Consider the following 14,868-nt stretch of genomic DNA (forward strand, 5'->3'; position numbering starts at 1 on the left):
TGCATGCTGATCTTCTACCTTGGATTCACAAAAAGGGGAGGAGAGGTCTGGAACTAAGCTGTGTAGATGTTAGGGCAGTTCTCCATTTGAAACACGACGGACCGCATCACCTTCAGAGACTAGCTTACCCTAAACTGCTTTGTGACCGGCAGAGGACGTCAGTTTCCACAGTGAACTGGGCTCCTGTTGAGCTGTCAGGTGGCTTCCTTCAGTCTCTCTCATCAGACATGCTGCTTCACCAGCTGCCTCCATGCCCCCCCCTCCTGGGTTCCCTCTCATCCCCCACAGGCACACACAGGCCTCGGTCAGCCTCAGCCTGACGCCACGCCCTCACTGGCTCTCCTCACTGGCTCTCCTCACTGGCTCTCCTCACTGGCTCTCGTCACTGGCTCTCCTCACTGGCTCTCCTCACTGGCTCTCCTCACTGGCTCACCTCACCATGCCTTGGTGGCAGCTGCATGGTTCATCGCCACCAGCACATTGTCTCTCACAGCCAAAACGCTAGCTTAGGTCGACCTCAGCTCAGTATTAGCCTAGCAACATACAGACCTGATAGTTTTAAATTAAGTTTAACAATTTGTTATCAACTAAGATTAGGTTTAAACCAGACTCGCAGTCTGTGAATCCATCTGGATTGAAAGTTGCTTCCTAGGTGGGAAAAAGGCAAGGTATCAACCATAACCCTGTTGCCTATAATATTATTATGTGATTATATGAATTCAAATACCAAAATATTTATTAAAACGTATAGATAACCTGCTAATAATTTGTAATTCGCTGTAAGAACCTGCAATAAATTGATAATTGGAAAGTGACTAATGTGCTATATGATTATTCATATGAAGAAATGAACTCACTTATTATAGTCATATAATTACTAAGGCAAAATACAATATGAACGACACTGATGGGAAGGCTGGCCAGTCTCGACATGTTCATGGAGCATTTGTCTGATCAGAGCCAAACTTGAGAAGAAAAGTGGACATGGAGGAAACATGAAAATAAATGTGAAGCCAGGAGTCCAGTGTGCAGTGTTGATGTTCATCATGTACAGTGGATGGTGTCATCTGCAGGTACTGTATGGAAGCGGGTCTTTTGGGAAGGAATTTCATTCAAGTGTATTCAGAGGCTGTCAGACTGAAGGGCAGTCTGTTCCCTGTTCCCTTGCTTGGCACAAAGATTGTTTCTTTTATAAAGCCAGAGTCTTATTTGGCTTCTCAATCCAAGTTCTTCGCCACTTTGTTCACCTGAACCACCATGCCTGCAGGATGTGGTAGACGTTCCTCCTGAACATGAAACAGTTCTGCCACAGTCGGCTCCCATCACACATGGCCAATCGTCAACTTCAAATTGAGTGAATCAGTCCTCATAAGGATGATCTAGGAGTTTGGGATGTTTAGAGATACAGAGCATTCTCTTAATGTGGTGTTTGGGAGGACCCGGGTAGTGTGGTTTGGTTTGATGCCCGCCCTTCAGCCTTGCATGGCCCCTGCACTGCTGAGACAGCCTCGTCTCCAGACCTCCTGCCTCGTCTCCAGACCTCCTGCCTCGTCTGACGCAGAAACGTCCCTTCTGATTCTCATACTCAGTTTTGTATGTATGTATTCTCCCTCACCTCCCTCCCCCGCCCCAAGGAGCAGAGGTGAACGGGCTGCAGGAGCCCAGCCTGGCCAAGCGTCTGCGCGGCACGCCGGAGCGCATCGAGCTGGAGAACTACCGCACGCCCCAGCAGAAGGAGGAGGAGCTGGAGGAGGTGCCCGAGGAGACGCTGGCCGAGCACAACCTGAGCAGCGTCCTGGACAAGGCCACGGACGCCGACCTGCTGGGCTCCAGGTGAGTGAGGGGGCATGTGCCGTCGGAGACGCCCGTTTTGAAGCTGTAGCTATCCGTCACCTGGAATCACAGCTCCGCTGCGCAGACGCTAACCCTCCGCTCCCCCGCGTGTGCTGCAGCAGTAGCTCCGAGTCGGACATGGGCGACGAGGACGAGGACCAGGACGAGCCGGGGGAGGAGGGGCTCCCCAGCCCCTCTGACCTGGGAGGCGTGCCCTGGAAGGAGGCAGTGGAGCTCCATGCCCAGCTGAGGACCGACAGCGACCCCGAAGCCGGGAGCCCAGAGAGGGCGCTCGCTGGCCCTGCCAGGGAGGAGGAGCCGGAGGAGGAATATGAAGAAGAGGAGGAGGATGAAGAGGAGGAGGAGGAAGACTCAAGCGATGGTAAATACGTTTGAAGATGTTTTGAAGGTCTTCTTGATGGTGTGTGTGTGTGTGCGCTGAAGTGGGCGTTGGTGTTTTTATCGAGGTTCGTCCTAGTCAGGCGTCACGAAGCGAGACACCCAAACGACCTCTCTGTTTGTTCTCCCTCGCCTCCTCATGTGTGCGCCTCATCCTGTCTTCAGCTCAGCTCAGTTTCAAGTCAGGGAAAGTACTGACCCGATCTGTAATCTTACCCTGGTCCCTGGCACTGTCTTTGTTCAGTCGTTAGTCTCCCCATCTTCTGTGTCTCTCATCATCTCCTCCTCTCCTCTCACACCATGTGTCTCCCCACCTGCTCACCTGTGTTGGGTATTGTTGGGGCTGTGTCTCCCCCTGCTGGTAGAGGGTGAGTATTGCCCCTGGGAGCACGAGCTGCAGTCAGGTCTGTGGTTGGAGAAGCACCTCGTCGATGAAGAGGACACTGGTACTTTTAAAGGTAGCAGCTCTGCCTGGGGATGCGTTTGCACAGTGATATCTAACCTGGTGTGAAGGAACGTCTTATTAATACCCTGGTTTGTGTTTGCCTTCTTTTCACCCGACGGGAGGTTTTGTTTGGGCATATTTGTGTTTGGTTGTATTTCATTTGAGGTGTAATATTTTTGGATTCCGATTTTCAACAGGGGCAGATGGCGTTTTGTACTTTTTGGTTTCACTCCGACCCTTAACCATTTTTAGTTTGATCCCAAATGTAATGCTTGTCTACTAATCAGCAGCATATTGATAAGAACATGTGTTGCTGTGTAATGCATAGAAATTGACGTGGAAGTAAGTTGTAATATTGCAACATTTTTTAAGTATGGGTTTCTTTGTGTAAAACATAAATCTCTAGTTTAATATTTTGTTCCTAGAGCATGCAGCCTTCGTCCTCCATCCGTGGCGATCGAAAAAAACTGCTGGTCTTTTAATCATCTTTCTGCTTCTTCCCTTCTTTCTCTCTCCTGTTATTCCTGTCCTGTCGTCCCCCCCCCCCCCCCACACACACACACACCTGGACGTCCATCTTGTCGTCATGCTCTCCCTTCTCCTCCTCCTCTTCATTTTCCTCTCCTTCTCTTGCTTTCTTCCTTCTCCTCTTCATACCTCAACACATCTCCAACTATTATCGACCATGCCCCCCCTCCCCCCTTCCCCCTGCCCCCCTCAGCCAGGAACCTGCAGCTCCAGCAGATCCTGCAGCCTGTGGACCCTCTGGGGCTCCAGGCAGAGCTGAGTCCCACACCCCTACAGCCTGAGGGGAACACAGAGGGTCATCCCCCAGCCTCAGCCTCGCAGCCCTCTGGGCTCACCCAGCACTCCTCCACAGGTAACCCAGCCAGAGGAGCTGATTCCTGGGGAGCCCTGGCAGGGCTGGCCCCCTGGCTGTGGGGCACAGGGTGGGGGGACCTCGGGTGTCTCTACAGCGTGGAGGCTGCTGGATGTGTCTGGGACTGGAGGACCAGCCTCACCTTCTCCCACACTAACCAAGCTCCTGTTTGTGATGATCTGTGGATTGACTTGTCCTGCCGCTGTTATTGTGATGTTTGCATCGAGCCTGAATGCCGGCCCTGTCTGCCTGGGACTGCTGGGCTGTGACTGGCTGACAGAGGTCAGGGGTCACAACCCATGGTCTCTCCATCCCCTTGTCGATGTTGTATCCTGTTGAACGTGCCTGGTTCTCCTTTTATGTTCGGTTGTTTTAATGTCCTTGTGTCCTTGAGTTAACGTGTCTGTGTCCATGTCCAAACCAACTCCTCTCGCCCCTTTTTGTTTTGTGTTCTGTCCCGTCGCCTGACCGTAGCCCCCGCCCGTTCCTCGGCCCGACACGAAGCAGTCAGAGTCTGGTTGGAGTCCATGTCTGGAGGTAGCTCTGAGTCAGGAGTTCACACGCTCCTCAGTGTCTAGCTCACACACGCCGCCGGCCTGCCCCCACAGGCCTTCTACACAGCATGACTGGAAACCCACACTGACAAGCAAACTCCAAAACTCGCATGCTGTAGCCGTGTCACAAGAGAGAGCGCGACACACACACACACACGCGTCTCTCTTGGATGATGGTGCCTCGGACCCCCAGGTCCCCCCCAGGTCCCCCCCCCCAGGTCCCTCTGCTATCAGAGGGCCACCTCTTACCCTGCCTGTTGTAGGTCCCCCCCCACCCAACACTAATGCTAACGAACAACAACCAGTCACCTGTTGCGATGGACCGCCACTCAGTCAAACCGATCACAACCCTGGAGAATAGCCAGTTTAGACGTCATGGGGCGACTTCCATGAGGGCCTGTCACTCCTTCTGGAAGGTTCTACAGTAACTGCATGCCTCTGAGATTGGGGTGGACTCCCACACGATCCGAACCGTGAAGCTGGTGCGTCTCTGAGAGCGTGCTGGGTCTCAAGGACGAGAGGGCTCCCTCCCTGCTGTCCAGTAACCTCTGCACCTAACACATGCCTGGATTACCTTTTGGTTGTGTTTCCGCTTGGTCTGAGCCTCCCTTAACAGGAATGGAGAACTGCATGTGTTTAACCACTAATGCCTTTTGTGCCTAACCTTTTTTAGATGAACATGTTTCTGATTTGTACTACTGAGTTTCCAAGTGTGAATCTCTGGTGTTATTTTCCCCAGATGAAAACATGTAGACTGTAGTATTACTCTTTCATCTTCTTTGATCTGATTCCGGTCTTCAAATCTAGTTTGAGGATATTTATGCGAACAAGTTTTCTTCCGATTTCTCGTCCTTGTTTAACCTACAGCCAGACTGTCAGAGTGTTCATATCAGCCAGTCAGGTTCAAGTTTTTAAGTTCTTCTGTGGTAAACTCCTTACCCGGTCCAGTCCCAGTCTGACTAACTTCCTTTTCCGTGTGACCCCAGACGCATGCAATGAAGATGACCCAGATGCTGAAGCGGACAGCCCTGACCTGGAGCCCGGCACAGAGATGGACCAGGGTGGGTCAGAGTGCAGACAATGACAGTGACATCCTCAACATCTTATCGTTCTGATGTGATCTAACGTCTGTTTGGCCCTCTTTAGTCCGGCATTTTCTCCCAGAGTAGCTGGTCGTGCTGTGAGAGTGAGCCCAAGCCCCCCCTGCCAGTCAGCTGAGTCAGTGTGTTGATATGGTGTGTTTGTGCGGATCTTTCAGAGGAAATTCCATCAGACGCCGAGGCCGAGGCTCGTCTGCACCAATCAGAGAACTCGGAAGCTCTTCCTGAAGAGGACAGGAAGTCAGAGGCCCGTGGGATCATCTCCAGCATCGGTGTTGACAAACTTCCTGATTTAGATTAGGCTGTGTATACACGTTGCATAAATACACTACACGCACACACTGGTAATACACATCTCAATCTCTTGTATGTCTGTACCGCTGTGACAACTGTTGTTTTTGTTGTTTCTAGAACAATCCACGGTCAGTCCAGTGAAGGAGGTTGGGCATGTGGTGCTGATGCCAGTCAAAGCTCTCTCAGAGATGGACAAACAGGTGATTCTCTTCCAGCTGCTAGTCTCAGTTTTTTTGATGCTGTTGAGAAACCTTGTATTTGTTGTTTGTGTATGCCATCTTGTGTGAAGCTAAACATGAATCTGGCTTGTTTTCCAGAAGTCTCCAACCGCTCAGCCGTCACCGGTCCAATCCCCTGGCCCTCGCTTCTTCCCAGAGCCCAATGGGCCCGAAGAGGTCCAGTCTGAGAGGACGGCACAGGCGGCCAGTCCCAGGAGTCCTCTGGCTCCCTCCCCATCCGCCAGCCCCAACCTAGTGACCTCCCCCTCCCCTGCTCCCGCCGTCTCCCCCCTCAGATCCCCTGTCCGCTCCCCCATCCGCTCCCAGCCCCTCCCCCTCCCGGAGACTGTCCCCGTCAAATCTCCCGTCCTTCCCTCGCGCTCCTCCTGTCCCCTCACGGGTAACCCCCTGTCCCCCATCTGTGCCCGGCCCCTCTCCTGCCCGGAGCCCTGCTCCCCCCTCGCTTCCAGCTCCCCCGTACGCTCCCAGCCTGTCCCGGTGGCGGTCACCTCCACCCCCTATTCCAAGCCCCCCTCTGACTGGTCCACCCCAGAGCTCCAGAAGTCCCTGGACTCCTTCGACGAGACTCCGTCCAAGAAGGCCGACATCATTGAGGAGTTCTGGCTGAAGAGCGCCGAGATCCGGAAGAGCCTGGGCCTGACTCCATTGGACCGCAGCAGGGCTTCGGAGAGAACCAGCCCCAAGCTCTCCACCCCCGACTCCTCCTCGCCCAAGTCCCAGTCTCCCGACCTGTCCGAGGACCTGAAGCCCGCCTTCACCAGCGGCCGCTCAGTCATCCGCAGGCTCAACATCACCCTGGAGGGCCAGGTCATCTCCCCCGTGGAGCCCCGGGCCGACGGCTCGGAGCGCAGGGACCTCAGCAGCAGCTCGGGCCTAGGCCTCAACGGCAGCTCCTCCCGCACAGCCACCAGCGACAACTACAACACCTCCGACTCCACCATGCTCACGCCGCCCTCCAGCCCTCCTCCGCCCCCGCCTAACGAGTCCCCCGCGGTGGTCCGGCAGCAGAAGCACCAGGTGTCCTGGAGCAACGGCACCCATCCTTCTCCCCTTCCTGTCGCCAAGCCCGAGGCCGCCGCCCCCGCCGCAAGGGAGCCGGCCTCGACCAAGACCAAGAACCCCGTGCCCTCACCTCGGACCCAGCTCAGCCCCGTGGGGGCGGCCCCCACCCCTGCTCCCAGGACGGCGGTGGCGGTTCCGGCTCCAGTCACCTCCCCGGCCCCGGCTCCAGTGGTGATGAGGCGGGAGCGGAGCAAGCCGCGGAGGGAGGAGGTCCGGAAGTCGTTTGTGGAGTGCGTGGCGGAGATCCCGTTCGCCGACGACGTGGATGATGCGTACGACGAGAGGACGCCCGACACGACCGCGCAGGAGCGCTTCTACACGCCGCCCACCAGCCGGCCCGGCAGAGACAAGCCACCGCTCCACCTAGCCCTGGCCATGGAGAACGGCAAGCCCAACATCCCCGTCGCCGGGCCCCCCGGCCAGGCTTCCAAAGGCCAGAAGGCCACCCAGTTCTCCCCGGAAGCCAAGGAGATCGCAGAGGAGAGGATGAGGGCCAGGGAGAAGTCGGTGAAGAGCCAGGCGCTGAAGGACGCCATGGCCAAGCAGCTGGACAGGATGAAGGAATCTGAGGCGGCCAAGGGTGCCGCCGCCAAAGTGGCGTGGAGCGTGTCGCCTTCCGAGAGCGCCGGCAAGGGTGGGAAGTTGTCGAGCTCTCCCAAGACGTCGGCGGTGAAGGCCCTGGAGTCGAAGAGAGCCGAGACTCTCCCCGAGCGCTTCTTCACTAGCAACAAGAGCCTGGACGGCTCGCTGGCCTCCTCGGACTGTTCCTCTGGAGGCAAGAGCAAGAAGCGCAGCTCGCTCTTCTCCCCGAGGAAGAACAAGAAGGAGAAGAAATCCAAGAGCGACAGCAGGGGCTCGGACAAGCGCGGGACGGACGACAGTCCGCCCAAACACAAGTCTCTGTGGAAAGCCGTCTTCTCCGGGTACAAGAAGGACAAGAAGAAGAAGGAGGACAAGTCCTGCCCGAGCACGCCTTCCAGCTCCACCACGCAGGACTCAGGGAAAAAAAGAACACCACCTCTTGGGAAGTCTTCAGGTGAGAGGGAGGAAGGGGGCCTGGGGTATCACCTACTGCATCGTACCTCCTACAGTACATGTCGAATGTATCAATATGATACTTGAACGCCCATGGAGTTGTATTCGGTGTTGTATGGTGTTTCTACATCACTCCAGTAAGTGAAACATGCTGGGTGGGGCTGTCTTTGTGTGTGTGTGCGCTGCAGATCTGCGTTGCCGTAGGAACCTGAGTTTCTCTGAGGACTCGGACCTGTCTTGCGACGATGTGTTGGAGAGGTCCTCTCAGAAGTCCAAGATGGAGGTGAGCCTCCTCCAGGCCTCAGAGAGCTGGCCGCTCTCTCTCCGTGGTCGCTCGCACCATCTCATCTCCACGCTGGCCTCTACGTCTTTGTGTTCAAACCTGCTTTTTCTTCTCTTCAGCATCGGCATACCGATATCTTTGACCTAGTGTCAGGCATCCAGAAGGATGCCACGAAGGAGGAGAGAATGAAGGAGGAGAGAAAGAGGGAAAGAGAGAAGGAAAGGGAGAGGGATCGGGGAAGAGAGAGAGTCAGAGAGAAAGACGAGGAGGAGGTATTTTGATGGGTAGAGCAGTGGGACAAATGCTTTTGAATTTCAACCATTAAACATCGAGTGGGGCTAACCTTATCTTGTATGAGACTTGCCACACTAAAAATTACCCATATATTTTTGTATACATTGATATTTATTGTGAATATGTAAAAGATACTGCAGTTTATTCAACAGATGAACAGCCTGAAGCGTCATCATAAGTTCTCTCTATATTAGGACTCACCTTGATACAATTCAAGTTTTCCAATTCAGTCCATACTTCCACAGTTCAGCACAAGTGGAATTTCCCTGAATGTGTGAGCAAAACAAGGAGGCATCAGTCAAATACATTATGACTGGATTCCGGCAAGTTTCTGAAAAACATTGCATATTTTAACATTCTTTACTGTGATTTATATTGCAATTTCAACTCTAATTGTTTTCGATTGCTTTGCAAATCACATTAAAGAACGCGAAAATAAGCACAGAATGAGATCTGCAAAACGAGTCCCACTCATCTGATTGTATTTGCATGTTATAAACAACATGTTTTGGAGTGGTTGAACATCAGAAGTGTTTGGTTGTCTGTTGTGTTGATGTGTGTAGAGAAGGAAATGTTGAGAATGTCGCCCATGGCAACAGGCATGCATTCATCATCTTCAGCTTTCCTTTCCCGGTTCACAGTTGACTTTTGCAGTTCCTTCAGTCTTACTGAGTCTGTTGGTGTTTGACATGAACACTAAAGACGCTCCCCCTCAGCCAGTCCTATGACAAAGTGGCTGAGCCAGAATGGAGCAGATCAAACACACAGGATTACTGGATCACACCTTACATGTCAGCAGATTTGTCACTAAAGTACAGTCTGCACATTTCCTACCCAATGACCCAGTTCTGTCCTGTAAGCTTGTCTGGTTCTAGACTGTTCTACAGGGAGGGTAAGAGCGTAGCTCTCTGTAGTCTAGGATAGCTGTAGTGTCGGTAGTTGGTGTTGTCCTATAGATTTCTAGAGACGTGTTGGTAGATAGAACATATGAACAGCAGAACCTATGAAGCAGGTGTTCTGTTTCAGGTGAGACTGTTTTGATAGGTTAACAGTTCAGATGAATCTGTTTTGAAAAGTATTTCAAGTGATGGCATTCATAAGGTTTTATTGTCATTGGGCCTGTATTTCAGTGGGCCTTGTACTTTGAATGTGACATGAATCATTCGTAATGTTGTTTTGTTTATGTTTCACCACTACAACCTTCGCCATCTGTCTGTGTTTGGGGGGATATCACTGCCTGTCTGTTTGGACCATTAATTTGGTTGAACGGCGTTGATTTGATTTTGGTTGGTTTAACATGACTTTTAACCCATTTAATCATACCATTTGTTCGGTGTTTGTTTGTTTTCCATGTTTGTGTTTGTTTGTGTGTTTTTTGTTCTGTCTCCCCAAGTCTGTTTATGTCCCTCACGCCCTGGCGTTCAAGAGATCGTACGCCACCAAGGTAGTGTGTGCATCCATCCATCCCTAATGGCCAAATCCCCCTGCGCATGTGCCGTTCCATCCACCACCCTAACCCCCCCCCCCCCCCTCCTCTCCTGTCCCCAACATCTCACCACAACATCCAACCCTCGCCGTTCCACTAACTGGGCTCTCGGGATGCATGTCTCAGCCAGATCACAGCGCCCTCTGTCTGCTGGGGGTGGTCCACCTGTTCTGCACCCCTTTTCTGGTCACATGACATGATTTGTCCACTGTGGCCCCTGTGGCACAGGGCAGTTCTTCTGTCTGACTCGGTCTCGTGTTCACCAGCCTGTCGCTGCAGCGCTCCTCCCTCTCCAGTGCTGCTGTTGAATGAGATCTCTGACTCCAACCTTCTTTGTTCCTGTTACAGACTTCCCTTTCCTGAACACTAGCCCCTCTCTCCCCCTGTGTTGCTGCAGCTTATTGCTGTTCAATGGTTTTTCAGCAACTGATCTGTGATGTTGATTGCTCAATGAATAACTTCTTTTAACATGTAACTCACGAGCAGAGATGGCTCGAAACCCATCTGCTACACTCAGGGCACACACACTTTCCATGTTTTAGTTTTGATATCTAGGATTTGAGATGTGGTGTTTGGAGCTACATGCTTTATCTACTAGTTCCTAGAAGAGAATAGTAGTCTTATCATGGTGCAGCCGATATCGAAAATTGTATCACTTTCTCCTTTACCTGATTCCCATTTTCTACCCTTCCATAGGTGGTTTAGATTGTGGGTTTTTAGACAAATTCAGTGGCTCTGTGACTAGGTGTTATCTCCCCATCCCACCCACCCTAGAGAGAGCCACATGCTGTTAAAAAAAGAGACCTTCCCCCGTCCCAAGCCTGACCCGAGTCAGCCCAGGTGACCCCTGACCTCTACCCCGTCTGTTGTCTCACCGCAGAAGACGTACACAGAGGAGGAGCTGAACGCCAAGCTGACACGCAGGGTCCAGAAAGCTGCCCGCAGGCAGGCCAAGCAGGAGGAGCTCAAGAGGCTCCACAGAGCACAGGTAAGCCCCACATAGGAGCTGAGGACTGACAGACTGACAGATACAAAGAGATGGGGGGGGGGGGGGGGGGGGGTTGGCTGGATTTGCAACTTTGAAGATCAGAGCGGTACGTCATGCAGAGATCAACACAATAGTAATTGGCTCGGCACCCGCTGAGTCTCATGAATATTTGATTCGATTTAATTAGATCTCATAAAAGGTTGAACAATCTGAACCAACTTTCAGGTAGTATGGATATGACCTTTTATATCCACCTCCTATTTTACGACCGTGACAGGGATGGATAGGTGTGCGAGCGTGTGTGAGTTTGGGTGTGTGAGTTGGGATGTGTGAGTTGGGTTGTGTGAGTTTGGGTGAGTGAGTTGGGGTGCATGCGAGCTTCTGCCAGTGTGTTTAACGCACGGCCCTGTCCTCCTCAGATCATCCAGCGGCAGCTGGAGCAGGTGGAGGAGAAACAGAGGCAGCTGGAGGAGAGGGGCGTGGCCGTGGAGAAGGCCCTGCGAGGGGAAGCAGGTAACTGTCACTCATACTCCCTCTCCTTCTAATTGGCTCTCAAGCCAGCCCAGGGCGGGGTTAGGATCAGGAAAATAGTTTGGATATCGTCTGTACTTGCCTAGGCGGGTCACATAATGGGACTGCTTGTCCCTAGACTCTTGTCTGCAGCTGTCTAAAGCTCCATGTATTGTGACGCAGCACATAGTCCCTCTAGTTTGTGCTGGACAAGGGACAATCATTGACAGACAACACTGCACCCTCTACTCAAAGTTCAAGTCACGACTAGTCATCATGGAACTGCAAAACAATGAATCAACTGTCTGGGTGTCAGATTGTTGCACATGAAGGCAGTATATGTTATCACCACATTATTTAGTTGAAGTGGTCCCTACAGTACACAGATTAGGACGTAAAACACGAGGCGTGTGAATCTTGAAGTGTTGCCTTACGACTTAGGTATTCAAAGAGATAACCAGTAAATGGTTTCGAACGGTAGCATAGGAAAAGGGCCAGTGTTCTTCGTTTCTACCTCAGTGCTTTTCTAATGCTTTCTTTAATCCTCTTGAAATTGGAGCCTTATCCGTTCCCTTCACATCTCTTTGTGCAGTTACCTGTTCAAAAATGCCCCCTCTTAACCTCCTCTGTGGTCTACTCTTTTAAAGGCTTGTATAGAGGTACTTATACTTTACCCAAACGACACAAACGAAGATCAGGTATTAGCCCTTACAGAAGCTCTTCTTGTAACATCCACGACGTCCGTCCGTCTGTCTGTCTGTCCGTCCGTCACTGCACCAGTCCTCCATCTGAACGTGTCTGGCCTCTCACTCAGTAGCCGTCTGTCCTGAGCTGCATGCTGTCTGGGGAATGTCAGTGCGTCTACATCACACACATTGGGATTCGTGAGCTCATCATGGATGTGGTTATCTTAATCATCTCTTCAAGAAGAAGCTACTCTGTCCCATGCGTCAAATTATTACTGAGAACTAAGTTCCTATAAATTGGCTTCCAAGCCTTAGTTGAGGTGTTTGTTACTGGGTTCATGTCAAGCCTAAACCCATAGTGTGTTACTGGGTTCATGTCAAGCCTAAACCCATAGTTTGTTACTGGGTTCATGTCAAGCCTAAACCCATAGTTTGTTACTGGGTTCATGTCAAGTCTAAACCCATTGCAGTGTGTTAATTTAGAAAATATCAGCTGGGCGACACACTGACTGCTGCTGAACTCTCCATCATTCACATCAGAGTCAGCAACAGCCGCAACAGCAAGTCTGTCAGCAACGTTATCATGATGAGGAATGTCTTGTACTGCAGTGCAAGCAATGTTTCATGTGTTTGACCCATATGTACCGTGGTGAGTACGTGTGTTTGTAACGTGTTTGTTGGCTGTGTTTTTGTGTGTTTAGGTGTGTGTGTGTAGGCACATGCATGACCTGTTGTTGGAGATGCTGTGCAGCCCGATTGGGGCTATTTCTAATAACTCCAATCTCTAATATCATCCTGTCGTTGTAGACTATTGGGGAGAGTCTAATTACAGTGAATTCCTCGACTTGCATCTGGGCGGTATGTATTTCAAACCTGTCGCTAACTAACTAACTAACTAGCAGCTAGCTAACCCAACTGTACCCCCTCTCCTTCCTCCCACCATAACCTTTCCTGCCCCCCCCCCCCCACACACACACACACTTACTCGTGCTGATCAGAGATCGAGACCCTCCCAGCCTTGACATGTCCGGGCCTGTACCCTCCAGCTCTCCCTATAAACTCTCCAGGTCAAACACAGCACAAAGAACACGGGCAGGATCACCTCATGCACTCGCTCTCTTACCAAATGGTTTTCTTCAACGGTTTGAGTTCATTTCCTCAGAATAACTCGCACGTTGTCAGTTCAACAAACACATAGACATGCTGGAAAGCTGCGAGCCACCAATCTAGACTGACCCCTACTAAACTGCTTACCCTGACCCCTGACTAGCTCCCCCATCCTTCCCTGGTGCCTTGCTGCTGTAGAGTGTTCTTGTTCCAGCTGTGGCCCTCTGACTCTCCCATACCTGCTCAGTTGCACTCCCTTCCCCCCCTGCGTGTGTGCTTCCCAGAGGGGTTGATGTTGAACCTTGCCCCCCTAGCTTAGCTTACCTGGTTCTAGAATGTGATTAGTCTGCAGATACCCAGTGTGTGTCTGACCTAAGATAACGGCAATGTGGTTTTTGTAGTCCTGTGATGTTCGCAGTCCTGTGGTGCTTGTATGCTTGGTCATGGTGTTGTCCTCCATCGGACAGGAGATGGCGTGGAGCTGTGGTAACCTTCTGTCCCTCAGTGATGATGTCATTTATCAGGCTTGGCATCATTATGTATAAAAAAAAATACAAAAAAAAAACATCCCCAGAAAACCCTCTTGACTTAGCCCCACAAAGGCTGTGAAGTAAACCTTGTTCCTATATGTTTAGAGGTGAGTATGGATGCATCAGGAGAGACAAAAGAAATGGTGTTCCAAATACTGGAACAAGGGCTGTGTTGTGTGGAGGTACTATGCGTTCCTTTAAGAGTCCTACAGATGATCTGAAGCCATTCTGCATTATACATAGAGAGAACAACTAGGTTTCTTCTATGGCTGGCTTTAATACTGCTGTGTTTGTACTTACAATGGCATCTGCCTCGCAGGCTCTGTCCTAACATCACCACCCCAAAGCCTTAGCTGTCTCCTATGCACTTATGGAGATCTGAGGGTATTAGACATTGTCTTGGCAATGTGCTAAAAGCTGTAGCTTGCCCCCCTGATTTAACTCTGCTTTCACCTGTCCAATTCACTTCTCACTCCCAGTCAGGTTTGGGGTTGGGACAAGCCAGCAGAGTGCTCCCTCTCCTCCAGGGACAGCATGGCTGTCTCTTTTTGTCCTACAGAGGGTGCCAGAAGCCAATGATGGGGATACATGGCTAGCTGGCTCTCCTCCCATTGGTTGGACTGTAGCTTAGCTGACTCATCTATTTAGTCTGTCATTCAATGTATGGCTGTAATTTCCTTCAATAAAGATTACACATTAACTCTACGCAGGCTACCGATGCTGATGGCAGATTTGTTTAGGCCTTGATGATGAGGTGGAACAGCACGATATCAAGTCAACAGCAGCTGTGTAGGCAAACAGTGTTGCTGTGCTTCCAATCCTAGCTTGTCTTATTACAGACATATTCTACATGACAGGTTTCCCAGACAGTCCCGTCAGGATTATTTTCCTGGCGTCCATCTCGATCACCTAGAATCTTCAGGACATTGTCCTGTGTCTGTACCGCACCATTTCACCAAAGACGCTACCTCCCTGGTCTCATGCCTTTTCACGGTTCTGCTGGGGTTTCTAGTCTCACATCTAGACCAGTGTCAAGCCACTATAGTCAAGGTGACCTAATTTCCCATAGGAATGTTCTTGTGGCTGTTCTTCACGCAAATGGATGGGAATTCTAATTAGCATTTCAAACAGCCCCACAACGTC

General features: G+C 51.4%; 1 protein-coding gene across 6 annotated transcripts in view; it reads left to right on the top strand.

Annotated features, from left to right (window-relative positions):
- The window catches only part of mical3a (microtubule associated monooxygenase, calponin and LIM domain containing 3a), a 66,623-nt gene that overhangs the window by 46,190 nt on the left and 5,565 nt on the right, over window positions 1-14,868 (top strand). For 4 of the 6 annotated variants that reach the window (XM_047033386.1, XM_047033387.1, XM_047033388.1 and 1 more), the window contains 14 exons: window positions 1,635-1,833; window positions 1,953-2,215; window positions 2,598-2,690; window positions 3,399-3,557; window positions 4,032-4,094; window positions 5,098-5,172; window positions 5,370-5,483; window positions 5,623-5,705; window positions 5,823-7,842; window positions 8,030-8,124; window positions 9,812-9,862; window positions 10,785-10,892; window positions 11,312-11,405; window positions 12,896-12,946. In XM_047033386.1, coding sequence (XP_046889342.1) covers window positions 1,635-1,833; window positions 1,953-2,215; window positions 2,598-2,690; window positions 3,399-3,557; window positions 4,032-4,094; window positions 5,098-5,172; window positions 5,370-5,483; window positions 5,623-5,705; window positions 5,823-7,842; window positions 8,030-8,124; window positions 9,812-9,862; window positions 10,785-10,892; window positions 11,312-11,405; window positions 12,896-12,946 — 3,468 coding nt within the window. The remainder of the gene's footprint in view (window positions 1-1,634; window positions 1,834-1,952; window positions 2,216-2,597; window positions 2,691-3,398; window positions 3,558-4,031; window positions 4,095-5,097; window positions 5,173-5,369; window positions 5,484-5,622; window positions 5,706-5,822; window positions 7,843-8,029; window positions 8,125-9,811; window positions 9,863-10,784; window positions 10,893-11,311; window positions 11,406-12,895; window positions 12,947-14,868) is intronic. The other 2 variants (XM_047033391.1, XM_047033389.1) reach the window with 2 other exon arrangements.

The sequence above is a fragment of the Hypomesus transpacificus genome, chromosome 14 (assembly GCF_021917145.1).
Source record: "Hypomesus transpacificus isolate Combined female chromosome 14, fHypTra1, whole genome shotgun sequence".
In the NCBI taxonomy this organism is placed as follows: domain Eukaryota; kingdom Metazoa; phylum Chordata; class Actinopteri; order Osmeriformes; family Osmeridae; genus Hypomesus; species Hypomesus transpacificus.